This window comes from Panthera uncia, chromosome E3 (assembly GCF_023721935.1).
Source record: "Panthera uncia isolate 11264 chromosome E3, Puncia_PCG_1.0, whole genome shotgun sequence".
In the NCBI taxonomy this organism is placed as follows: Eukaryota; Metazoa; Chordata; class Mammalia; order Carnivora; family Felidae; genus Panthera; species Panthera uncia.
Window position 1 is genome coordinate 3,881,419 of NC_064815.1, and position 25,884 is coordinate 3,907,302.

Genomic DNA, 25,884 nt, shown 5'->3' on the forward strand with positions numbered 1-25,884 from the left:
GCAAGCAAGGAACCGTGGCTGTGCTCCAGGTGAACTTTATTTACAAAACAGTGGGCTGTAGTTTGCTGACTGCTGCTTGACCCCCCTGCCGCCTTCTTGAGTTCTGAGAAAGGTGAGGTCAGGGCCTAGAGAACCTTCTGGAAGAAGTGTCAGCGGGAGCCAGGCACTATGAAGTTCAGCCAGTGCAGGTGGCACGAACGAGATTTGGGGCTGGCTGGGGCGGGCATGCTTACGGAGTGGAGAGCTTTGACGTGGTTGGCCAGGAGGTTGGGGTCCCCCCTCTCACCTAGGAGGACTTGCCCCCCAATTCCCATTCCGATTTGGTGCCGCTTCTGAATTACGGGGCAGAAGCAGCTTGACCAGGGTCCTGCCCAGCTCGTGGGGGCTGAAGCAGGAGCCACCATGGTCCACGTAGTCCCCTGGGCTCGTCAGCAAGGCCTTTGTTCCATGGGAACTTCGTGCTTTTAGTGAGTAAAATCAGAAGCTACGGGCCTTGAGAAAAGCAGGCTATGAAAATGGCAGAAGCCACGGTCTGCAGACAGAAAGCACACATCCCTGTAAAAGGGGCTCCTCTCGCCATAAAGAACACTTTGCTCTCCCCGCGTGCCCCGTGCCCCGCTATACCCCCACTGCAGTGCGGTGACGAGAACCTGGTCGTGATACCCCCAGCCCACAGTCAGGGGGTGGTGCTGGCCGCATGTGCTTCCGCGTCCGCGTGGTGAGTAGAGCTCTTGAGTGTCTCCGAAGTGTGGCGCTCGCGGGCCTCACAAACGTGAGGTCCCCGTCTCTCAACCCAGAGCCGCTCCAAGGGCGGGGTGGAGCCCCACGTACGGGCGCCTTTCACCAGAGCCTCCAGAGCGGGGCAAAATCTGGGACAGGGAGAGTCCGGGAGGCTCCTCCCCCTCCCGCCCAGTGGCCTGCCTTGGACAGAACTCAGGGGCGTTCGCAAGGGCCCCAAGACTTTGCCGTGAAGGTGTCTCACATCCCTGCGTGGACTTCACCACGATGCCTCTGAAGCCCCAAGGCTGCGCGTCCCCTTCAAGGGCACAGCCAGCCCGTTGCTGAGCCAGCGTCAAGCGCTCAGATTTATGGCTCGCGGCCCTCAGCTCTACGGCCGGCTGCGCCCTCCTCCTTGAAACAGCTCTGAAGCATGTCCAGGTGTGACCAGAGAGGTCAGCTCACTCTGGGGAGCGGACCCAGACTTTCAGGGCGCCGGGTTGGGTTGGTTTTGCCTTAAGGCTCCCTGCCCCACCTTTGAGGTGCGGGCTTGCCCCAGGGGGTCTCACACGCAGTTGGGGAGCACGGCGCCCCTCCTGCCGGGCCAGCGTGTTTCTTCCTGCTTGGTCACCTCCCCGCCTGTCTTGCAGGCTTTGCCGTGGCCCAGTGCATAAACCAGCACAGCTCGCCGTCCCTGTCCTCGCCACCGCCGTCTGCCAGCGGGAGCCCCAGCGGCAGCGGGAGCACCAGCCACTGTGACTCTGGAGGCGCCAGCTTGTCGTCCACCCCTTCCGCCATCCAGAGCCCGGCAGGTATTGCCCGCGTGACGTGGGGCGGGGGAGGGGCGGTGCCTCGGGGAGCTCTGTGATCCCTCAGTGTCAAGACTGCTGACCCCCAGCTCCTCCTCGCCTCCATGTCTGGGGACACTGCCGCTCCGGGTTCTGGGTTCGTTCTGATGGGGCGTGGCCCACAGGCCGACTGGTTTAGCTCCCGGCAGGGAAGGAGTCACTCCTTGTGCAGGCTGGCCCCCCCCGCTGACCCCCCTCACCTGACCGCACAGCTGGAGGGGACAGATGGCGAGCGGCCGAGTCTGAATGCGCCCCGTTGTCACCCCCACGAGGAGGGGTCTCCCCAACGAGATCGTTTCCAACTGGCGGAAGAATTGCGTCCCTGCTAATTTTTTCTTGCCTTCATACCGTACCAGTCTCCTCTGTAAATGGTGCAGTCCAGTCGTCTGTGCCCAGGGCCCACTTCTCGAGAGTCCGTCAGCATGTGCTGGAGGCACATCTCGCCTTCCTGGACCTCGTACAGGTGCAGACATAGCACGGGCAGACCCCGCGAACGGGGCGTCCGCGGTGAGACGTGTGAGTGGGTCACGCGAGCGCCTCACCGTGCTGTGTGAGATCCCAGGAGGAGGGCACCAGGCTTTTTTCCTGAGCATCGTGGCCCCACCACGCAGCCAGAGGAGCAGGGCACGGAGGGCGGGGGGGCGGTTGCTGGTGGTGGCCTTGATGGTGCGCGAGGCTTCCCACCCCAGCAGCACAACTCTGTGCCCCAGGCCCCGGGCGTCTCTGATTTGGGCAGCCCCCAGTGACTCTGGTCTGTACCCTCATTTGGGGACCCTTCTCGTGCTTCGCTGTTCCTTCAGGGTCTCGTCCACATTGCTCGCCTATCACGTTTCAGGGGCGCCTGACCAAACTCTAGTTAGGTTGTGGATGGATGGGGCTTGATAAAAGCCACCTGCCCCTGTGGTACCAGGAAATTAAGGGCCCCTGGATGTCGTCCCCTCAGCACCAGAGCCCAAGATCTCCTTCGGGGCCCACTCTTCTCCGGAATCTTCAGCCTCTCCATCCCCCAGCAAAGGGTTAACCCAGCCCAATCTCCGCGCCTGTGGCCCAGGGCATCTCAGCGTCCTGCCTGCAGCCCCCCTCCTCCCTCGAGCATCCATTACGTCCATCTACTATTGACATTCACGAGGCCCAGGCAGCAGGGTCACCCTCAAGCCACCTCACTTAGACCCCCTTCCACTCGGCACCTGCTCCACGCCTCCCCCCGCCCCCGGCCCCGCCACCGCCCCAGCTCTAGGGAGGCAGCCGCCTTGTCTGAGCTCCTTCTGAGCCTGATCCGAGCTTGGCTGCATGTGTGGCTGCCATTCCCAGGCCCGTAGCGGGATGTCCAGACGGAGCTTTCTCCAGAAGCCCGGAACGGCCCTCCCCCTCCCTCTGAAGCCTGGTCTCGAACCGGCTCTGGGGACCAGGGCCGTGTGTTCGTGTGCTTGTGTGTGCGCCCACGTGCTGCCTGCCTGTGCACGTTGCCGTGTCCGTGTCATGTGCATCCAGACACACATGAGGTCTCTTCCTGGCGGAGCTACGTATCCCTTGCTTTCATTCTTGGGAAGCACAGACAACGGCTAAACAAACGAGCCGTGTGCTTCTTAGTCTAAAACTAAAACCGGCAAAGACCCAAATCATCAAAATGGGCCTCTGTTTACAGACTCACCTGAGCGTGGCCCCCTGGGGCTCCGCTCTGTGCCTTCCCCCGGAGGTTCAGGGTCCCCAGAATGCGAGTTTCTTCTCTCTTGGCCTCCCTCAGCCCCTCCGTCCCCACCCCCACCATCCCCTGCACGGTGCCAATGACAGGTCTTCTCATCTGACAAACGCAGCGGCTGTCAGCCTGGCTGTCAGGTGGCGAGGCAGTTCCAGTCGATACGTGACGGTCAGGCTCTCCTGGGTGTCTGCCCCCGTTCGGGGCGTCCCCGCAGGCCTGCCGAGGCAAGTGCACGAGTCCCCATTTTTTATGCTTGCCTGACAGTAAAAGCCTGCGGCCCAGCCTGCCTACATGTCTGCAGACGCTGAAATAACTCACCCCCCGACGAAGGGCCCGCCTCTCAGGCGTCTTGTACTTCGCTCTTAACTGAGGACCCAGCTCTCGATGCCTAGAAACAGCATCAGAACCCGCGAGCTCCTCCCCACCCACCACAGGGCCCCGGCTCCAGGAGTCCGTTAGTTTCTCCATGACAGACTTCCAGGCCGAGAGCAGCACATAAGGCTGGGTCCAGGCAGAGAGCAGCACATAAGGGTTCCGTGTTCCTCATAAGGGCAGGCCTACGCAGATGGTTCCAGCGTCTGCCTGGCATCTTACCAGGCCGTGCGGAACAGGAAGCGGAGGGTGGAAGGGAGGCAGGTTTGGTCGGGACGGGTGCTTTTCGGCCAGTTTCCTGGTTTGATATCGGCCTGGAGCGGGGCCTCAGCGTTCGGGCTCCTGACCGGCAAAGGCCGGCCCTGTGCTGCCTCTGCACCAGACTCCCCGCCCGCGGGGCCCGGCCACAGTCGGCCCCAGGCAGCGTCCCTGGAGGGCTGGCCGGGCACCAGGATGGGCCAGGGCCTCCCCCCCACAGCCCACCCGGCCCGGACAGCAGACAACAGCTGCAGCCCAGTCAAGGGGCCACTTGTCCTCCAAGTGGTTTTTGAGGACACAGTGTAAAATCAGAAGCATTCCTCCCCCTGTATTTCCAGAGCCTGTGAGTCCAGGAAGTTCCCGGTGCAGCTGCTAGGCCCTTCACAGCCGGAATTAGCTCCAGTGGCCTCTGCTCTGGAAGCCACACTTTGTACGGTCAGGTGTTCGGTCGGGGAAGCATACCAGAGACGCCATCCGTCAGGGGACAAGACAGGCCCAGTTTTCCATGTCTCTGTGGTTTTGAAACCCAGAATGATCCAAGAATGTCCCTGAAAGCCAGGGGTGACCTTCTCACTGTCTTAGCAGTCGCTGTGGCTTGGGAACTCCCTACACGGCCTTTTCGGTGTGTACTTGGTACGCGGTGTGGACCTGCCCATGGGCCCCGGTGGCTGTACCTCCCCAGCGAGCCCCCTGACCCCCCACGGGCCAAGCACTGTGCTCGTAAACACTTGACAGATGCCCTCTCGTTGAGACCTGCCACCCTGCCCCTCACACTGTGCAGCTGAAAACCCCGGAGGCTCAGAAAGATCCCAGAGCTCAGCCACCACGGTGCAGCCCGCAAGTAGAGGATCCCACACGTGAGCTCCAGCCTGGGCGACTCCAGAACCCATGTCCCGCCTTCCGAGGGAGCCCAGCAGAATATCCACGCAGCTCCTGAATCTGTCTCCGGTGCCTCCGTGTGGTGCTCCAGAGACCGGGGTTCAGATGTCGGTTGGGGGCGGCCCGTGAAGTACATGCCTGTCTCCTTCCAGTGTGCGTGGTTGGTCCAGAACCCAAAGGAAAAGCCATGGCCCACAGGACCCTGGTAACTGTGCAGCCGCAGTCAGCAAGGCTGGGCTGGGTGGCCCCTGTCGGGGGGAAGCCTGGCAGTTCCCCCGAATCAGCAATGGACTACAGATGGCCATGTCTCCTCTGCCAGCCCACATGGGTTCATCCCCAAATGAGGGCGTGGAACCCTCTTGATACTGGGTTGTTTTCCACCTCCACCCTCTGTCCGGCCCGGGGGACCTGAAATTTTCTGCCTGGGTTTGCAAGAGGTCCTTGTTTGTCCCAAACACAGATTCTCTCAGCTTCCCAGGGGGTCTTGAGTCTGACTGACTCAGCTTCTGTGGATGTCAGAGCTGATCTCACTAGGGTGCCTCCAGGAGTGGCCCTCAGGCCCAGTCTCTCTTGGGACTTCTCTGTGCCAGCCTAGAGACCCTATCCCCCGATTAACGATTAACGTTTTCTCACTGGACAGGCTTTTGTGGAGTCCCTGCTGTGCGCAGGCCCTGGGGATAGAAGGTAGCGACGTGTGGGGGAGGCCAGGTTCTGTCAGATGACCGAGCATTGGAAAAGGAAGCCGGAGGCTGAGGGGTTCATGGGACGGGGTCTGTGAGGAGGTGGCCTTTGGGACTCACACAGGCCCACCCAGGCTAAGCCCGGCATCTGGCACGAGACAAGATTGCTTTTCTTCTCTCCCTGGGGTCTAACTATAAATTCTGTCTTTCCAGATATAGTCTGTTTTTGAGGGACAGCCCATGTGCCCATGAGGGCTGAGGCCTGTGGCCCAGTGCTGGCCGAGGGCCCCTCGCCGCAGGGAGAAGGGACCCGCCTGGACCCTGGTTTGCCCTCTGTGCTGGGAGCACCTGCTTCTGAGTCTCCCTCACATGCCAGATATAGAGTGTGGATGCTTGTGAGTGGCTTTTTCAAAGGGGCTGGGGCTCTCATCAGGGCCAAGAGACACCCCCAGTGGAAGGAAAGGTCACAAGTGTGTTTCCCAGTAACCAGAGAAACCAACCGGAAGGAATGGCAGCAAGGGTATTTAGTTTTCGTTGTCTTTTCCCTGTTAAGGCCGTGTCCAGAGAATTATTGTCCAGTTCTAACGCCTGATGTGTGAGTTGACGTGCAGGCAGACCCCTGAGCCTTCCTGAGGAGAGGTGGTGCCCTGGGCCGCAGAAGCGTCCAGAACCTGGCGTCTCATCACCCGCTCGTCCAGTGCAGCCGGCTTGATAGGCCTCAGCTTGTTCCCCAGTGAGAAAATTACAGGGATGGAATTAGCAGGGGTTCTTTTCTTAAACACTTCATTTGAGAAGCTGAAATTGCAGAGAACATACAGCAGGAAAGAGGACATAGACCCCATTTGGAACCAGATGAAGGGCGAGTAGGAATACTTCAGAAATACCTCCTGGGTTACAGCGGTCCCTCGCACGCACGCACACACACACACAGGTGAATGCACACTCACACACTCCCGTGCACGGTCGCTCACACACATGCTGGTACACCTCCGCTCTGTGTGGGGCTCTGGTAAGAACACTTCTCCGACAAGAGCTCAGTGGCCAGCTCGGTTGTGTTTCACACACGTCCTGGGTGAGCGGCTTTGAGGAGGAAAGACCGTCTCTTACAAAACGAAGTCAGGGTAAAGGCCAGCCTGCTCTTTCCGTCGTCCGTCGGCCAGGCCCCTGGAATTATGGCGCACTTTGACTTTTCTCTGGGGTTTTATAGGAAGAAGGAAGGGGTGGGCTCCTGGAGGCCGATTGTCGCCACCTGGCAGGGGTGGGGTCCTGGCCTCCTGATCCTCCCCTGCTCCCTGGGCTGTCTGAACACATGGCCTTCACCAGGTCCCATCTGGGCCCAGTGGGGGCCACACAGCCCAAGACCTGTGTGTGACCAAGCCCGGTTACCAGTCAGGCAGGACTTTAAGGACAGATCGCCTGAGCCATGCGTGTGATCTTTTCTCCCCAATCTTCTCCACGATGTTTCTTCTTACTGCGGTGAATGTACATACCAGAAAGTGTGAACCATGTTAACCGTTGTTAAGCCCATAGTGCAGTGGCATTAGGTATAGTCACATAGCGGCATTAATTTTCAGCTCTGCTCTAATCCCAAGTGCGAGTCACAGATATGGCTCCTTCCTTCCCGAGGAGATGCTCCTCACATTTTTGTTGCAGCCGTTGCAACCTGCCCCCGGCCTCTCGGCACCTTGGTCTCGGGCCCTCCTGCTGAGGCTCCTTCTCCGGGTTTCCAAAGGTTCAGACCAGCCGCGTGTCTTCCGGAGAGCGGAGCCCTGCGGGGGGGGTCCAGGAGCGCCTCGCCCGTCCAGGGCTCTTTCCCAGAGCGTGAGGAGCTGCACCGCTGGCTTTAGTGTGGTGACGGCAGGGACCACTGGCCTCATCAGTTGGGCCCAGAAATCTGCTTGTTTCATTAGCCGGCTCGGCTCCCATCCCCCAACCACACGCCCTTCTTCACACTGTCCTGGGGACGCAGGGCTTTCGTCCCAACTGCTGGTTCGCATGGGGTGCTGACAGGCAGTTCTGTTCTTCTGTCCCTGGAGGTTTCCTCCCCGACGCCCCGTGTCACTGATGACCCCAAGCCTTTCCTTTCCAGCGGGACTGAACCTTCACCATCTTTATCCTCGACTGAGCCCCACGTGCGGGCAAACGGTCGGGTCCCCGGCCGTCCCGACAGCACCTCGTCCTGGTGGGGCGGAGTTGGGGGCTTCGTCCGTTCGGGCACCGCGCCCCTCCCCCCCCAGCTGTCATGGGCACCCGCTGGGACCCTGCCACGCTCCCCTTGCGCGCTCGTCCACGCCTGGCGTCCGCCGCTGCTCTGCGCCCCTCTCCGTGCGCCCTTTCTCTGTCCCGTTGTTAAAGGCTGTCTGTGACCTGTCGCTGTGTTTCCCTCTAGTCAGGAGTGGCAGGAAAGGACGCCGGCGAGTGTTCAGCCTGTCGGAGGCCGACAGTCACGGCGGCCACTGGGTTTAGTGCTTCGAACGGCAGCGCTCACGGCAGCTCTCGCAGGCAATTCAGGCAGGTCTCGCCCATTAGCCTGCACGGCCCGCGGCCTCGCCGGGCCTCCGGGGACCAGGGCTGCGAGCCCCCCTCCAAGCGGCCATTTCCCCAGCTTCCCTTCTCCTTCCGGCCTCGCCTCCGCTGAGGACCGAACCCCCTCCCCTCCGACCCTCCCTCGAGCCCGAGCCCCGGCAGCCCTGGAAACACCGTCCGCCCAGCTGGTGGGGGTTCTCCAGCCCAGTCGTCACAGGGCCCCCTGGATTTGGCCACCAAGGTCGAGCAGTAGAATTTGCAAAAAGCGACCAAGAATTCAATTAGTTTCTTTTTTCTTTTCCTTTTTTACCTCCCCGTGCCCCACTCCACCCCCCGGCTCCCCCTCCCTCCCCCCCTCCACAGCTTTGCTCAAAGCTCAGCAGTAGATTCAGTCCCGCCTCAGCCAGAGGCCAAAGCAGCTCCTTCGTGAGCACTGATGGGTGGTGACTCCCTTGTCCCCGCTTCTTACACGCAGTCCTCCAGGTAGCTGCCGATGCTGCTTGCGCCCTGGGGTCCACGGATGCTCCCTCTCCCACCTTCCCAAAGTTTCTTTCAGGGTTTCCCACACGCACCTCCTGCTTGGCTGTGGTGCTTGCCAGCCAGGGGCCTTTTGCCTTCTTTTGCATTTAAAAGCTGCTTTCTCTGAGCTCTGCCCTCGACCTGCTATGCTCTGCTGCACAACCCCCCCCCCCAACTCTCCCAGCCTGAGCACACAACCCCAAAGATTTCCTGGAAAATGTCACTTGACAAGGGCCAGCTGAGCCCCTGCCCCGGAGCCGGGGATCAGCTTCTGAGGGTGCTGGCCAGGGACGTGGGGACCCGCTGCCTTGGTGTCAGCTAAGGGCAGAGCCGTGGGAGGCCCAGCATCTCTCACGGAAACCTGGACGTCCAGGACTTCTGCTCAGGCCTCCACGCTTCTCCCCGGCTCCTAGCCAGGAAACCAGAATGTTCTCCGAATCTTTCATTTTCAGGGCCAGGCCCCTACTTGTGGCCTTCGAGCTGAAAACCAGCAGGCCAGCAAAAGCAAGAGTTCAGCAGTAACCTTCACAGCCTAGCACTGGGCGAGAAAATAGGTCCCCGAGGGGTAATTTTTCCCTGGTGAGAAAGTTCTCATTTTTAGTTTAAAAAAAAAAAAAAAATGTTGTGGGTGATCGGCAAAAGGTTATTTTTTCCCATAAAAAATTGAAAAAGGCTATTTTTAAGGGAAAAAAACCCCGACCCTCTTAATAAAACTGTTGGTTCTTTTCTTGAAGAAACCAATTTTGTGTGTGTGCTATTGTATTGTTAGTTGGCTGGTTGGTTTTTTAATACATTTGGTGGCAAATTTTCCGTATCCTTGATTATTCTCATCACCAAAAACCCCGCTAGGGATCAGGGAAAGAGATTTGCCAGCTTTTTTGAATATCTGCATGCAAATGCAGACTCTTACATAGAAGTTTGGAGAAGAGTGAAGGAAATACTCCACAGCTCAGTCTCCAGACGGCACAAAAGTGCCATTTGGAGAATTAGTCCTCTCTTAACTGCCTTGTCAGCAGCTAAGCTCACATGTGGATCCGGACACGGGCCCGTAGTCCTGCTCCCCTCTTCTGGAAGCGTGGTGGAAGCCTGCCAGAGCAGGTGAGCCCCCCGAAGGGAACCGTAGGCTCTGACCAGCACCCGGGAGCCTGCGCCTTGCAAGCGGGCGGCCCATGCCACAAGGGTCCTGGCCGAATGGAGCAAATTCACGGAGATTCGGAGAAACCAGAATGCGCGTGGAGTGTTGACTCAGCATTTCTGGGCTCAGCTCGCACCCTGAATCACGTTTTCCACTGGTGCTCACAGCCACCTCTGTAACCCAGCACAGAGCAAGGACAGACCCAAAGCCCTATGCGGTGGTTTTCTCTGGGCCTTATTTCTCTTAAAAGAAAAAAATCAAAATAATAATAATAATAACAATAAAAGGAAAGAAAACAAAAAGGCTTTAGGAAGGAATAAACAGGGATCTTTGAGAGCTTGTCTTGCCCAGGAGCCTTGGGGAAAGAAATTCTCCGTATTCTTTGGGACACTCAGTCTGTTGCTTGTGCTTTCTCTCCACGATGGGGAGCCTCCTTCTCTCCTGCCTCCCATTCTATACGCCCTTCGGTTTTATTTTGCTCTTGGTTTTCCCATTCTTTTGCTGTATGTTCAGTTTGCAGTTCTGTTTTGTTTTGGCTTGCCTTAAAAAAAAAAAACAAAACCAAAAAACTGGAATCCCATGGAACAAACTGTGTCGACCATCCTTCCCAGGGCCCAGGGGGCCTCAGGGCTCAGCACCCTCCCATCAGCATCTTCTGCGGATGGCTTGTTGACCCCGAGATCTGTACAAATGCGATGTTTGCTTTCCAAGCGAGATGCCCACAGCTTTCTTGCCGACACTCCCGGAAGCCGGGAAGATGTTTTCTGCTGTGAGCCCCCAGCCCAGCCCCAGCCACCACCCTTCCCGTCCAGGTACACTCGTCATTGGAAAGCAAAGCGACCATTTGTTTGTAATCTCATCAATGATTTTGAAAAGCACCAAAAACAAAGAAATTGCCGCTCCAAAAATAACTGCTGGGCGGAGCTTCTCCTGCCCTCCTCCTGCCTGGTCTCTCTCCATGACCCCTATAGAGACCGTTAGGGTAGGAGTGGCCCCCGGGGCAGTAACAGCCCCTTTCTGACTGCTAACTCGGCTCTCCGAGAAGGAGCAGTCTGAGGTTTTGGTTTGGTTTTGCAAGCTGAAAAGTTCTAGAGAATTCCCTTTTTTTTTTTTTTTTTTTAAATACTGCAGCGAGTCCCCTCTTGGGTAAACGTCACCAGGTGTAAGCTCCGGAAATGGCCTGAAGTGATAAGCACATCCAAGCCCATCTCCTCCCCGAACATGTATTCATTGTCAGGCAGGGGCTCCAAGACTCTCCCTGACGGAGATCCTGCCTGGGCCGTTTCCCAGCTCCATAATCCACTCGTCGATTCTGCACGAGCCCCTAATTTTTCTCTCACCTCACAAGTCAGAGGAACCCTGGGCCCCGACAGATTTCTCCCCAGGCCTAAGTCAGACTGGAGCTTCCAGCTCCTGTGTCCCCAGACGGAGGAAGTGGAGACAAGCCGTTCCCCCCACACCACCGTCTCCCACCGGGCTTTCCCCGGGCCTTTGTTCAGGACGGGACAGAGGGTGCCCGCGTGAGCAGAGTATCTCAGAACTCAGTACTCCTGTTCTCTCTCCCCCACCCCCGCCCCCGCCCAGACGACCCCGTCACTACGGAACAGCCTCAGCCTAAACTTCCCAGCCAGCTGGTGATCGTCAGTGAAACAGAAGCAGACGCCCGGCCCGGCAAGAGCCTGGCGAGGAGCACAGACGTGGAGACAGCCAACCTGTCCCCCAGCCTCATCCCCGCCCGGCAGCCCACCATCTCCCTGCTCTGTGAGGACACTGCCGACACACTGAGCGTGGAGTCGCTGACCCTCGTCCCTCCTGTCGACTCCCACAGCCTCCGCACCCTCCCCGGCATCCCCCCACCACCTGTGACGCCCGCAGCGGGCACGGCGACGCCGGGCGAGGAGCCAGCGGGCCCTGCTGAGCACTGAGCGGGCGCCGGGTGGCCTCCCCGTGTGTGTGTGTGTGTGTGTGTGTGTGTGTGTGTGTGGCCCCGCCGGTAGGGACCCAGTACTGCTGACCCAGAGACACATCAGGAGCACCCCGGTCCCCGCGGCCCCGGAACCATCTCTGCACCCATTCCTGTGCTCCTTTGCTCCATTTTGAATTCCTGTTTCACTTGGCGCCTCTTGGGAGAGCAGGCTGGACCCGGTGGAGACACCCCAGTGAACCCAGGGGACGGGAGGAGGTTGGCCTCCCGGTCTCTGAGCCCGGTGACCCTGGGGTGGCAGGACCCCCGCACCCTCTCATCATCAGCCGGCCGCTCCGGTCTGGAAGCTCCTTGGCCGCCATGCCCGGTGTGCACAGAAGAAGCGGACCAAGTCACTTTGGGTAGGAATTTGTAGAGAAACAAACTTGGATAAGCATCTCCTTTGGATATTTATTTCCGCTTTCGGCAGCAGATGAAAAGCATTTATTTAAAAAGCGTGTATTTAAAAAAAAAAAAAAGTCCAAAAAAAAAAAAAAATCCTCAACCCTGAGGTTTGGCGTCATGTTAGACATGCGATGTTACTGTTAAGATTTCATTTTCGTCTTCCCTTGAACTTCCCAGCGTTTTGTTCTAAAGTTCTCAGTCTGGCTTTCTCCGTTTTCTTATTTCTCTATGACTCGCTAACTCCGCAAGCCTGTGGAATGATTCAAGGACCTTCCTGGAAAGTTTAGATTATTTTTTCAACAACAGTAAAGGAGACCCCACGTATTCTCAGGTACACACGGAGCTGAGAGGGCCAGAGGTTTCTCAGGCGTGGTAGCCACGGGGCCTTGCGTTTCCTGAAACGCCTGCCCGGGAAAGGGGCCGGTGCGGCCAGCTCCCCACTCAGGACCCATCCTTCGTCTCTCCGGACCGACACCAGTCAGGGCTGCTGCCCAGCTCCACCTTCAGATCTCGCCGTCTCTCTCTGTCTAGAAAGAACCGCTTGGGACCGTGCAGACTCCGGCCGTGCGGCCGGGATGGAAAGGAAAGGCTACGGAAGCTGTCCTGTGCGTGGCCCGTGTCCCCACCATGTGTGTTCGCCCAGGCGGGAGTGTGGGGAGACGCCCGCTGCGGGGTCGCGCCCCAGTTCGAGGAGCTGTCCAGGGAACTCCGGTCCACCGCCCTTCCTCCCGGCTGCCGCTGCAGAAACAAAAGCTTATTTTTAAAAATGAACCCCACCCCCCACCCCCACCCAGTGGCTTCTCCATTTGAGCTGGACGCGTGCAGGCCGGTTCCCCGACGTATCTGAGAAAGCGCCTACTTGGCCAGGTGCAGCCATGCAACCCTCACCTCTCTCTGGTCAGCGCTGAGACCCTCCAGAGTCTCCTCCTCTGTGCCCCGGGAGTCCCAGCACACATGGGCCCGGGTGTCGGGCGGCCTCGGGAGGCGCTCTGAGCCCTCACAGTCTACCTATTCAAGGACCGCGGGTCTCCCTGGCTTCCCTCATCCTGCTGGTGTAGAAGGGCCTGCCGAGGCCAGGTCTCCTCCTCCTGAAAGAAACACGGTGGTCCCGCAGAGGAGGGGCACGGTGCCCGTGGGGACGGGGCTCTCCATCATCAGAAGCCCTCTGGGTGGGTGTGCCCACCCCGCTTCAACAGGGAAGAGACCCAGCTCGGAAAAGGAGGCCATTCAGACAGTAATTCTGGGGGCCCCAGGAGGAGGGACAAGCCATGACCCATCAGCAGGGCCCCCCTCCCCCCCACCCAGGAGGGAAAGGCAGAAGGGATGGAAGGGGTCAGGGGAGGAGAAAGGGCATGTCAGCAGTCCTGTGTTCTATGTGATTTTTTGGTGGGACGTAAGAGCAGGCTGGCTCCCTGGTTTGGCAGGGGCTGTGGGGCAGAAGTAGAAGGCGAGTAACTTCCCAGCGTTATTGGGAAAAACAAGCCCATGCAGGTCCCCCGCCCCCCGCCCTGGGATCGCCAGCCTGCCACCAGAAATCCCATGGCTCCAAGTGGCTTTGTGGCCACCGAGCCCTGGAGGAGAGATGGGAGCACAGCATGCCTCGGGGGCCCTGCGGCAGCCTTGTCGGGGCCGGGAGACGGGAACACAGCCCAGCCTCCAGCAGCAGCTGAGCAAGGGTGTTGATTGCCAAGGGCAGGCCTCTCCCAGAGGCGGGCTTGCGATGTGGGTCCTGCGACCTCGGTGGGACACCTGTAGGTGTGGGGTGGGGACTTCCTTTAAGCAGGGGCTCCCAGGCACCTTGCTGGTGAGGGGGCGGCATACAGCTTTGTGCGAGGAGGTCTGGGGTCCAGAGGAGGTTGGCTCTGATGAAGGACCATCAGAGGGCTGGGTCTTGACCATCGTGGTGGCATTGGGCACGGCCGCGTCTTCAGGAGCACCCCGCAAGCCTAAGAGCGGGGTGCTCCCAGGCAGGCCAGCCCAGGCAGAGGGCACTTGGACCCCAGGGTCGGGCAGAGGGAGGCAGAGCGGGGAGTCCTGGCAGAGCAGGAGTGGGGACCACAAACCTTCTGGACTCCTCGGCAAGCCCACCCAGCCTACAATCTCCGTGTCCCTACAGAGAGAGGGGCCAGGCCCACCTGCCTCAAGTCCATTGGGCCCAGTGAGTTTGCCAAGCCAGGGGCAGGGCTCACCGCCTAAACCCCCAAACCTCAGCTGTGAAAGTTGCTGTGGAGAGAAGCATACATCCTTCCAGCTTAAGGGCCCGAGCGAGCCAGGGCACCTCTCCCTGAGGGTCGGACGGGGTGAGGCCAGGGGCTCCCCAGGACCAGCCCCAAAGCCACAGCAGGAATGCGGGGCAGATGAGGGGCCGGGATGCGGCCTGCCTCACTGCAGGCCTTTGCTCCCTTCTCCTCCCTCTGGCCTGTCTGCCCCCCCCCCATCCCCACCCCGCTCTCTGCAGAGGGCAGCCCCCCACCCAAACACCTGAATTAGCAAGGCCCCCAGGCGGGAGTGAAGGGACAGCCCTCGTTAAAGACATACACTAGATTTCCCTAAAGTCTCACGACGCACTGTTAGAAATAAAGGCACGGGGTGAACGGATTCTCATCTTTTCTAGATGCAATAAATAAGAAATATTTAATGTAGTCATGTTGACATTGGGCATAAACTATCAGGGTTCCTTATGTTCCTCTGAGGTGAAAATATGTAAATAATTCTCGGCCCAAGGCGGAGCAGGGCTTGAGAAACCTCCCGCTTCTGGGCCAAGGGACCGTTCCAGGGAAGAACCTGCTGTCGCCAGCGTGACTCATGCTTGGTGGGCTCCCAACACGAGGGTGGAAATGAAAACTGGAACTTCCTGGTAAATTTGAACTTGGCAATAAAACAGAAGAAGTTACCAAGAACGTGGCTGCTCCGTGGTGCTGCGGTGGCGAGGCCGTGACCCTGCAAAGGGGGAAGGTTCTCTGCGGCCTGACCCCCTTGGCCCGTTGCGGCTGCGTGGTGGGGGTGTGGCAGCTGGGGGCCCTCCCCGCCCCCACCCTGGCCAGGTATTCCCCGGTTCCCGAGAGGGAGCTGGCCGCATTCAGGCGGTGCTCCGGGCCCAGCCGGGCGCAATGAGATTGGCCCGTGCTGTCGGCAGGAGGCTCTCCCTCCACGCCTCTGGTTCTGCATCTGTGGAATGGGGCCATTACGGCCCTACCTCATAGGACGAGCTTGGGGAGCCTCTCTGTCACCACTTGCACGTGTCACTGGCCACGGGAAGCAGGAAGTGCTCCCCACCGAGGACAGAGTCTGCTGAAGTCAGCCCCGGGACAGGCCCCGTTCCAGAAGACTGTGTGCACCAGTGTGAGCTCTGGGGATGGGTTCGCAGGCTCTCCAGCTTAAACCTGGCTCAGAAACAGCCGGGACCTTCTGGGCCATGAGGTAAAACTCGAAGTGACCCCAGAATATAAACGGTCACACCCCCCCCCCCTTTGTGTCGAGGGTTGCAGCATCTCTGGTCGAAGGTGACCACTGTTGCTGAGGGCGTGGCTTAGCTCCTAGGAAGCCTGCCCACGAGGCTGGGGCTGCAAAGGCATGGGGTTCCCTGGGTCGAGGCTGGATCGTGCCCTGCACCGTGGCCTGCTGGGTGCCCGGTGCCGGGCCACACCTGGCCTGCGGCCTCAGCCATCCCCATGGTAGCCCTGCCTGGCAGGCACACGGTCACTCATGTGTTTCGATGACTTCGGTTTAGGAAAAGGAACTTGCTGGAAGGATACTCCCAGAAAAGGGGGAAGACAGGCCTCAGGGTGGGTGGAACTGGGGATAGCAGCTACTGGGGGACTCCCTTAAGAGGGTGTCTCTCGGCCAGCCAAGGGCCAGGCCCCCGCGTTGTGGAGACCGGCACCGGGAGTGAGCGGTGAGGGGCCGGTGCCAGCCAGGGCCCCTCCACAGCACAGCACTGCTTTCACCCATGTGAAGAAACGGAGGCCCAGTGGGGCTCAGCACCCTTCCCAAGGACCCTGGAGCACAAGCCCAGGCCTGTGTGCTTTGTGCTGCCCACGCACTCTGAGACCCTGGCTGCCGGGCCAAGTGTCTTTGGGCTGTTTATAGGAAGAAGGAGTTGAGGCAGTAGTTCTTGGATGAATGGGTGCTGGAACCATCTGGCACACTTGTCCACTGTCACGACCCCAGACCTAGTCAGCGGGACCCCGAGGTGCTGTCTGGCTGAAGGCCCTTTGCACGGTGCACATGGGTACAGAGAGGTGGCTCTTTCCTCCTCTGCCTCCTGGCTCTTAGGGAGATGCCAGCTTCTCGTCAGGAGGCAGAATCTAGAACCAGACTCTGGCGCTCACCAGCCTTGTGGCCACGGCCAGGTCACCTCTCTGCTTGGGTTTCCTCGTCTGCAAAGACAGGAGCCCGCCTCGTGGGTTGTTAGGCCGGAGGGAGTCACACAGGCCAAGTGCAGGCGGCCTGGGGGTCTGGGGGGCTCTGGGCATGACGCCCTCGGTGGCAGCTTCCCCCACCGCCTTCCCAGCCCAGGCTCAAACCCCGGGAGAGGCCTGGGTCTCGTTTGGGGGCCTGGGGCCAGCCACTTGGCTCTCCCAGTCTCTGGTTCTTGTCTGTAAGGCAGCTGGGGAGCGCCCTCAGCAGAGGCTTCACCCAGAGCATTGGGGGCCCTCTGGCACGAAGTGGCCCAGCGTCCCCGGGGGGAGGGGGGGGGGCAGGGGGTCTGCCCTGGTGGAGGTGCCCAGCAGGCCTGTCCCTGCATCTCCCGGTGCCACCTGGAACGTGGAAAGGCAGGGAAGCCACGGGCGGGCAGCATGCTGCCCTTGAGCCCTGCACTCAGGGAAGATGGCTGCTCGGCGGCCGCCTGCTGGAAACCCCCTTCCCCTCCTGTCCTCACGCCCCGTGGCGCCTCAGAGCCGTGGGAAAAAACCTTCAACATCTGAAGCGCTCCTCTCCGAAGGAAGATAGGTCTGAATCACCAAGACGGGAACACACGGGGCTTCCCAGGAATTTACTCTCGAGTGTGCGGACAGGCAGCGTGAGCCCTCCCGTGCCCTTGAGACACCTCACCCGCCCCAAACCCCGGTGCCAAGGCCCTGGGCCCACCCTGCTCCCAGGCCACACGTCACGCAGCTCGGCCCGATTTCCCTCCAGGACAGCGGCCTGTGCCCCCCGGAACACACACACACACCTGACACCCGAACGTCGCTTCAGCTCCGCACTAACCTTATCCTTCCAGCGTAGTAAAACCTCGGATGGCAAGCACCTTGTTCTGTGAGCCTTCTGCAAGACGAGCACACGTTTCCAACAAACTTTAACTTGATCAACGAGGGACATCTTGCCATGCGAGCAGCACGGGACACTGAGCGTCACATGGTCACAACCGATCACAATTCGATTTGATACTCGATGTGATTCAACCGTTCACAATTCGATCTGAGTGCTTCGGATGACAGGCATGTTTCTGGAGCAAATCATGCCTGCAAACCAAGGTTTTACTGTATTTAAAAGGGACTGACTTCACCCCTGGGAACAAGACACAAAACCAATACCACTCACTGTATGTGTTTCCTGGGGCCATCGTAACAAATGACCACAATTCGGTGGCTGCAAACAACAGAGAGGTCCTTACACGATTCTAGAGACCGGAGGTCTGAAATCAAGGGGTCATGTGGGCTGACTTCCTCTGGGGGCTCAGAGGGAGAGGCCGTTCCCTACCTCCCTCCTGGCTTCGAATGTTGCTGGCGTTCCCAGTGTTCATGACGTATGGCCGCCTCGCTCCAGTCTCTGCCTCTGTCTCCACGCTGTCCTTCCTTTGTCCCTCAGTGTCAAGCCCCCTTTCTCTTACGAGGACACCAGTTGCTCGATTTAGGACCCTGTCTGATCCAGGATGATCTCACCTAGAGATGCTTAACTTCTTAACATATACAAGGACACTGTTTCCAAGTAAGGTCATGTCCCCAGGTACTGGGGGGTAGGATGTGGACATATCTTTTGGGGGTGGGAGGTGACCATTCAACCCACTATATTTGCCAGAAATTCAAGATAACATACAAGTAAATACAATAAGCAAAAACATGATTCCTTTTTTTTTTTTTTCATTTTTATTTCTTTTCAGAAGAGAGCATGCACAACCAGGGGAGGGGAGAGTGAGAGAGTGAGAGAGAGACAGAGGGAGAATCTTAAGCAGGCTTCATGCTGAGTGTGGAGCCCAATGTGGGGGCTCAGTCCCACGACCCTGGGATCGTGACTTGAGCCAAAATCAAGAGACACTCAACTGATTGAGCCACCCAGGTGCCCCTCCATATGATTACATTTTAACCACCTCCCATTACCTACTTTGGGCTCTGAGCCCAAGGCCCACCCTCTCTCTGTATGCAGGGCGACCAGCTCATGTTAGGGACCTCCTAGCACCCAACCAAGGCTTTCTCTTTGACAGGATCAGAAGAGCTGATCAAAGAGAGGCAGAACCTTACTCTGGGACTCTGTTACTGAAGTCAGTGCCCTTGTACCCCTTAACATCATCTCCGGGCCACCAGATCGAAGATGCTGCCGTGGCATACACAGACCACTGGTCACAGTGTGGCTCCAACCAGGGTTGGTTGATTGGCTGTTTTTTTTATCTTCCTTTTCCAGTAGACTCACCTAGAGGCAAGGATTATGTCTTGTTTGACCCAGTCTCCCTGAGGCTGAATACAGGGCACGCTGTGGGCTGTCTATGAACGTGCGTTGGATGGATGGATGGATGGATGGATGGATGGATGGAGCCATTCTTGGACACAGTCCCAAAATCGCAAAGCCAGGGACCTTTGAAAGAATCTGCCAGGGCCAGCTGACAAGGACAGGAGCGTTTGAGGACTCTACTTTGCCACCATTGGAAGTTGTGTCCCCCGGCCCTCCCCAGGTGCCTGAGCTGCCAACCCTGCCTCCACTGAAGCCCCTCGCAGGACCGATGGCTTCGGAGCCAGCAGACCGGTCTCAGCCCCTCGGCCCTGAGCGCGTGGTTGAACCCGGGACCCTCCCTGGCAGGGACCTTAGCTGTATAGTGGGGACAGGGAAGCCAAGCACTCAGCACCCGGCCTAGAGTCACCTGGCCCGAGGTCCCCACCAGCAGCCGAGCTGGAGTCAAAGAGGAGCTTTGGAAAACAGCTGATGGCCCTGCCCTTCCCAGGGAGCCAGCGCCTCTGGGGTGTGGCCGAGCCCTGGATTCCCTCTGAGGCCCCAAGGCGACTCTGGAGGGCAGTCAAGATGAGAACGAGCCTTGGCCACGCTCCGTCCCTTACCGCAGCCACGTCCAGAAGACCCGAGCTCTTTTCCCAGGATAGGCCCTCCTCTGGTCACCCACGCCACAGCAGCCTCGTCAGCTGTCCCCTGCTTTCTTCCACCAGTGTCCACCTGTTTCCTTCCTGGCACTTGTCACACCCTGAGCTATTTCTGTTTCTGTTATTCCAAGTCCCATTGTTCCATTGTTCTAGTGTGCGGAACGCTGAGAACAGAGCCAGAGGTAAGGACATGGCTGGCAGCTGGCTTTTCGGTGCGTGATCCCTGGAAGCAGGGGTGGGAGCCGGGCTGGAGCGACAGAAGGGCAGAGAAGGCAGTGGGGAGGCTGGCGAACGAGGTGCGGCCGGACTGGTCACCGCTGCGGGGAACTGGCGCCCAGGCCCCGCCGTGGACCCCGTGCAGAAGCTCACAGAACGACCTCAGAGAGGACAGGAGGTCAGCGCCTATCCACTGACGCTCCCGCCCTGTTGGCTGAACTCGTTCCAGGGTGAGAGTGGCCCGGCTTCCCCCAGCCGCCCTGCGTGGGAGCCCATGTGGCCCCCCGGTCAGCCCTGCTTTGCCCCGAAGATCGGATGCCCGAGGTAGGGAGCTGGCGGGCCGGGGGGCCTGGCCTCCGAGGCCGACGCGGGGAGGTGTTCCTGGGCCCCAGACATCGTCTGCGCCGGTTAAACCCGGGGTTGCAAACTGGTGACTCACCACCTGATGCAGCCTACCCGCGTGTTGTGTGTGACCTGCGCGGGCGCTTAAAGAAGCACCGAACCGTCATTTTCGAAATGGAGATCTCCAATAAATACCTAGATTCGTGGCTTCTCTCGAAAAATCAAATCTGGGGACCACGGGCCCCCATTCCAAACTGGGCTCAGCCATGGTTACCGGTGGCCACAGAGTGATTTTTTTCTTTGCCCCACCCCGAGTGTGCAACCCCTGTGTCAGGCCCGGGGAGCCCAGCCCTCCCCGTCTGTCTGCCCACCGTCCTGTCCCCTGATTTGCTGGACGAGCCAATCCATATGGGACCCATCCAGCGCCTGGGAGTAAACTGAGGCCATCCTCTGGGGTCTCCCCCCTCCCCGAGAAATACTCCATGGCTACCGTTGGTCTTTCACTTTCTCTTGTTCTGCTTCCCTCCGGGCCGGCCCCCAAAAATGTCAGTGACAGCAAAAACATGAGGGCACACCGCCACAGGAATGTCCTCTGGGGACTCACTCTTTCTTCGGCTGTTTCTCCTTCTTGTTCTTCATTGAGGTGAAATTCACACAATGTGGAATGGATCATGTTCGGGGCGCCTGGGGGGCTCCGTCGGTTAAGCCTCCGACTTCGATTCAGGTCACCATCTCACAGTTCGTGGGTTCGAGCCCTGTGTCGGGCTCTGTGCTGACAGCTCAGACCTGCCTGGAGCCTGCTTTGGATTCTGTGTCTCCCGCTCTCTCTGCCCCTCCCCCCTCTCAAAAATAAACATTAAAAAAAAGAGAGTCAGGTTCAAGCGAACAACTCCTCGGCTTCAGGTTCGTTCACTGTGGGGTGTCACCACCACCTGTATCTAGTTGGACAGTGTTTTCCTCACCCCGAAAGGAAACCCCAGGCCCACTCAGCAGCCACTCCCCTCCCTGCCTACCCCCTCCCCGCCCCCCACCCCTCAGACCTTCCTGCCCCTACGGGCTGGCCTGGTCAGTTTCCTGCAGGGGACGTCGTGCAGTATGTGACCTTCTGTGACCGGCTCTTTCCACGTTGTAGCCCGTGTCAGCATCTCAGCCCCTGCCAGACTGAGCAGGACACGGTTATATGGATGGTACACTTGTCGTTATGCATTGTCTCCTGATGGCCGCTGGCTAGTGTCACCCTTTTGGAGACTGAATAGCACTGCTGTGGAAAGGAGTGCACCTGTCTCTCCTCCTTCGGCTTTTGAAGTCCGGTTTGATTCGGAAGCATTTTATTTTTTTGTTTTATTTATTTTGAGACCGAGAAAGAGCATGCACCTGAGCAGGGGAGGGGCAGAGAGAGAGAGGGAGGGAGGGAGGGAGAGAATCCCAAGCAGGCTCTGCATTGTCGGCACAGAGCCCGACGTGGGGCTTGAACTCACCAACAGTGAGATTATGACCTGAGCTCAGACACTCAACTGGCTGAGCCACCCAGGGGCCCCCGATGTGTTCAATTTTTGTCTTTTTCTCCATTGCACTGATTTGCCAACGAATTGCACAGCTTTGGTGACAATATGGCAAAGTACAGAAAAATCGTGTTTTCCATCGTCTTCCCACGAAGGGACCACCCCCTGGTGGGATGCTGGCAGAGTCCCTTCCGGGCTTTTTTCTATGCCTTTTAGCGATTGAAATAATACAGTGGGTGTAACCTCACATCCTGCTTTTAACACTTAGCCCCCCTGGTGTCAGCGTTTCCCCGTGTTACTGGAAGCTCCATTTCCAAAGAACGTCAAAGCAGTGGTGCTGGATGTTGCTTCCACTTTCATCGGTTTGAATCACCCTGCCGTGAACATCTTGATACACAAGCCCTTGTCCGCATTTTGTATCATCAGTCCCTACAAGACCTTCTGAGCATGGGGATCACCAGGTCGTGGAAGCAGAAATCACTTTGAGGCTCTGGCTGCAAACCTTCCAAAAAGGCCGGAGCATTGGCGCCCCCGGCGGCAAGGTGCCATTTCACCCGCAGCATCCCCAGCACTGAGTGTTGTCTGTTTTAAGGGTTTTTTTGGTTTTTGGTTTTTGGGTTTTCTTGAGAGATCGAGAGAGAGAGATCGAGAGAGAGAGAGAGAGAAACAGAATCTGAAGCAGGCTCCAGGCTGTCCCTCGGCCCCGACACGGGGCTCGAACTCACGAGCCGAGAGATCGTGACCTGTGCCGAAGTCGGACGCTTAACCGACGGAGCCCCCCGGGCGCCCCAGGTGCCGTCAGTTTTGACATCCTTCCCACTCACCAGCAGCTCAGAGCTCACCTCCTCTGTGGAGCTTCCTTGGCGTTCCCCTCTCCATCCTTCACATCCCTGGGGCCGGTCGCCACTCCCCACCCCCCCACCACCTGCCCCTAGTCGGTCCCGCCGTGGTTGATTCTGGCCATACCATTTGCAAGTCTGGTGCAGCCAGGGGCAGAATCTCTGAGGCACATGAGCCCCCACCCACCCAGCCTCCCGGCCCCAGGGGGCCAGCACATTTTGAGCCTCTCTCAGGTGCTGAGAAGCTCCCCCCAACAACCTATAAGGTTGGCACTATGCTCTTTTACAGACAGGCAACTGAGAGACCCAGCCCAGAGAAGCTGCCTGACTTGCCCAGGGTCACACAGCTGCTAAGTGGTGGTGCACCACCCCAGCAACGACGTCCTGCAGGCCAAGCCCAGCTAAGTGATTCACACCCCCGATCTCAGTTTACCCTCCCCAAACCTTACCACGCTGCTCTCATGATTATCCTCATTTTACAGATGAGGAACCCAAAGTCCAAGGTCATCCAGCCGAGAAGTGTTGGAGTCGAGTCTGCCTCTAAGAGAGCAAGGCCGGAAGTCCCCACCCCCCCACCCCACCCCTGCCCACGTCCCCTGGGCCTGAGCTGGGCCTCACCAGCTCCAGCTGCTGGGGCAGGGAATACCCCCCCCCCCCGCCCCGTTCTCCTGCTCAGAGAATTCACAGGAACCATTTGCAACCTGGCCCTATCTCACTCCTTTCTCGAGAACCTGCTTATCTCCCTCGCTTTATCAACTCCGGGTTTCTTGCCAATCTGCCCCAGGTGGGAACAGTCCTTTGGGGTACCTGCTGCCCAAATCCCTCAGGAACTGTCCCCTCTGCCTGGCCTTGGTGGCACCTGTCACCAAGAAGAGGTGACTGCAAAGCCCCCCTGCCCTCCGGCCTCTCCCTGGGAGGCCCCAGTGGGCAGGGAGGGAGATTTCACTTTGTCCGCCGCTTGAACTTACATTCAGCAAGCACTGATTGAGCACCTACTGCGTTCCAGGCCCTGGGGAGGCAGCAGTGAACGAGTTGGACCAAAAGCTCCATGCCCCGTGGAGCTGACCTCCCAGCAGGGGCAGGCAGGCGAGAAAGGAAATAAATAAATACATACATAAATTCCGCCAGACCCAGCAAGCCCTGAGTGCACAGGGAAATACTGATAGAGCTGGGGATTAGGGTTGGGCCAGCCAGTGAGGAGAGGAAGGGGCTGCAGGGTTTTTTTGTTTCCTAACGTTTATTTTTGAGACAGAAACAGAGTGGGGGGGGGGGGGGGGGGGGGCAGAGAGGGAGGGGGACGCAGAATCCGAAGCAGGCTCCATGCTCCGAGCTGTCAGCACAGAGCCCGACGCGGGGCTCAAACTCACGAGTCGCGAGATCATGACCTGAGCCCATGTCAGATGGTTAACCGACTGAGCCACCCAAGTGCCCCGCGGGGGGCTGCGGTTTTAAACAGGGATATCAGGGAAGGTTGTGCCAAGAAAGGAGGTAGGGAAGGGATGTCTGAGGGTAAGAGTATCCCAGGTGGGGGGAAAGGCCGGTGCAAAGGCCCTGGGGCATGTTGGAGGGACTGTGGGTGCTGGGTGGCTGGAGAGGGGCGAGGGATGGAGACAGAGATGATGGGACAGATCTGGGGTCCTGGGAGGCCACGAGGGGACGAGGACTTTTCTCTGGCTGGGGGCGGGGGGGGCGTGTAGCCCTGGGAGGACTCTGACGAGAGGGGGGCCATGTCATGACCTGGGTTTTAACAGGACCACCCAGGTTGCTGCTTGGAGGTCACAAATCAGGGTGAGATGAGGCCCGAGGCCAATTAGGGGGCAGTTGCCGGAAGTCAAGCTCACCAATGTGACAGGTCCCTGTAGCTTTGCCGCGAGGGCTCTCCACACGCACACACACGCACATACACACGCGCACACACACACACACACACACACACGTGCTGACACGTGCATGCATAGAGACCTTGGGCTCGGACGGACCCAGGCTCACCTCCTGGCTCCAAAATCAACTTTCTGTGTGACCAAGGGCAGTGCCTTCCCGCCTCTGAGCCTCGGGGTCTCCTCCTGGCAAGTGCAAGTTCAGACGTCTTCCCACGGCGCCAGAGGGCAAGCCTGGCACTCCGGCGGGGGAGGGGCGGCGAGGGGCTGCCCCCCCCCCCCCGCGGTGCTCGCACACCGACCCTCTGCTCCGCGAAGTGCTGAACGATGGCCAAGGAACGGGTGTCATGGGTCTCCGACTCCGGGGGGGCCCCCGGCTGCTGCGTAACCTCAGACCACAGGGCCGGGAGCCACCCCGTCCATCTCTGCCCTCGGGCAAAAAGCACGTGTCCACTGAGTGCTTCTCTGTCTTTGATAGACTTTTAGACATTGGCCGCGCGCCGTCTTCCCTTCAACAGGCAGCCTCTGCAGCCAGAGTGACTATTTCCTTGGGTTTTCCCTGCACGTACTTTCTTTCAGTCCCCACCAGGCAGGCCAGACCAGTGTTCCACATGTGGCAATAGTGTGAAATGTCCTTTTCAGTTAAAATCAGCCTTTCAAAGTGTTGGGTTTAAAATAAATGTGTTGGGGCATCTCGGTGGCTCCGTCGGTTAAGCGTCCAGCTCTTGATTTCTGCCCAGGTCACGATCCCGCTTTTCGGCAGTTCGAGCTCCGCGTCGGGCTGCTTGGGATTCTGTCTCCTTCTCTCTCTGCCCCTCCTCCATTCGTTCTCGTTCTGTCTCTCTCTCTCAAAATAAATAAATAAATAAACTTAAAGATAAAAAAAAAAAAATAGGGGCGCCTGGGTGGCTCATCGGTTAAGCGTCTGACTTCAGCCCTGGTCGTGATCTCGCGGTTCATGAGTTCGAGCCCCGCGTCGGGATCTGTGCTGACGGCTCGGAGCCTGGAGCCTGCTTCGGGTTCTGTGTCTCCCTCTCTCTCTGACCCTCCCCTGTTCAGGCTCTGTCTCTCTCTGTCTCATTAAAAAAAAAAAAAATTAAAAATAAATAAAATGAATTTGTCAACCTCACAACAGGATACCACATCACACCTGTAGGCATTGCTGTCATCACAAAGACGAGACATCAAGTGCTGGCAAGGGTGTGGGGCAAAGGGACCCCGGTGCACCGCTGTAGGAATGTAAACCGGTAGGGGCACCATGGAAAAGACCACGGAGCGTCCTCGAAAATTTACACGGAAAACCACCCCATGATCCGGCAACCCCACTTCTGGGTGTTTATCCAGAGAAAATGCGATCGCTGTGTCAGAACGATCCCTGCCTGCCCAACGGTCCCCGCGGCGTTATTCCCAAGACACGGAAGCAACCTAAGTGACCACCGATGGGTCGGTGGGGGAGGAAAATGCATTCCCTACACACCATGCCGTAAAAAAAAAAAAGAAAAGAAATCCTGCTGTGTGTGACAACCCGGATGAACCTAGAGAGTCAGACAGGGGAAGACAAATACTGTACGATGTCCCCTGTCGAAAAGAGAAGAACGCTCAACAGAGATCAAATCTGTGGTTGGAGGGGAAAGACGCGAGAGCACCCCGGCTCAGCCGGGGAAGGGAGGAGGGTGTGGGGTCGCAGCAGCCCCCCCAAAAATGGAGGGACACAGCTGACAGCAGAGGAGGCCGGTGTCCTGCTTCTCGGCGGGCAGAACCTCGGGGCGACCCGGAGGCGGCCACGGCCGTGGCCTTGAG

The 25,884-nt window shown here is 58.6% G+C and overlaps 1 protein-coding gene across 4 annotated transcripts in view; it reads left to right on the top strand.

Moving 5' to 3' along the window:
* Positions 1–14,901, top strand: part of CLEC16A (C-type lectin domain containing 16A) — a 201,399-nt gene extending 186,498 nt beyond the window's left edge. For 2 of the 4 annotated variants that reach the window (XM_049638244.1, XM_049638245.1), the window contains exons 22-23: positions 1,368–1,529; positions 11,218–14,901. In XM_049638244.1, the coding sequence (XP_049494201.1) occupies positions 1,368–1,529; positions 11,218–11,558 (503 nt within the window). In that variant the 3' untranslated portion in view covers positions 11,559–14,901. Of the gene's footprint in view, positions 1–1,367; positions 1,530–7,842; positions 7,965–11,217 lie in introns of all 4 variants that reach the window. The other 2 variants (XM_049638248.1, XM_049638247.1) reach the window with 2 other exon arrangements.
* Positions 14,902–25,884: the final 10,983 nt, after the last annotated feature.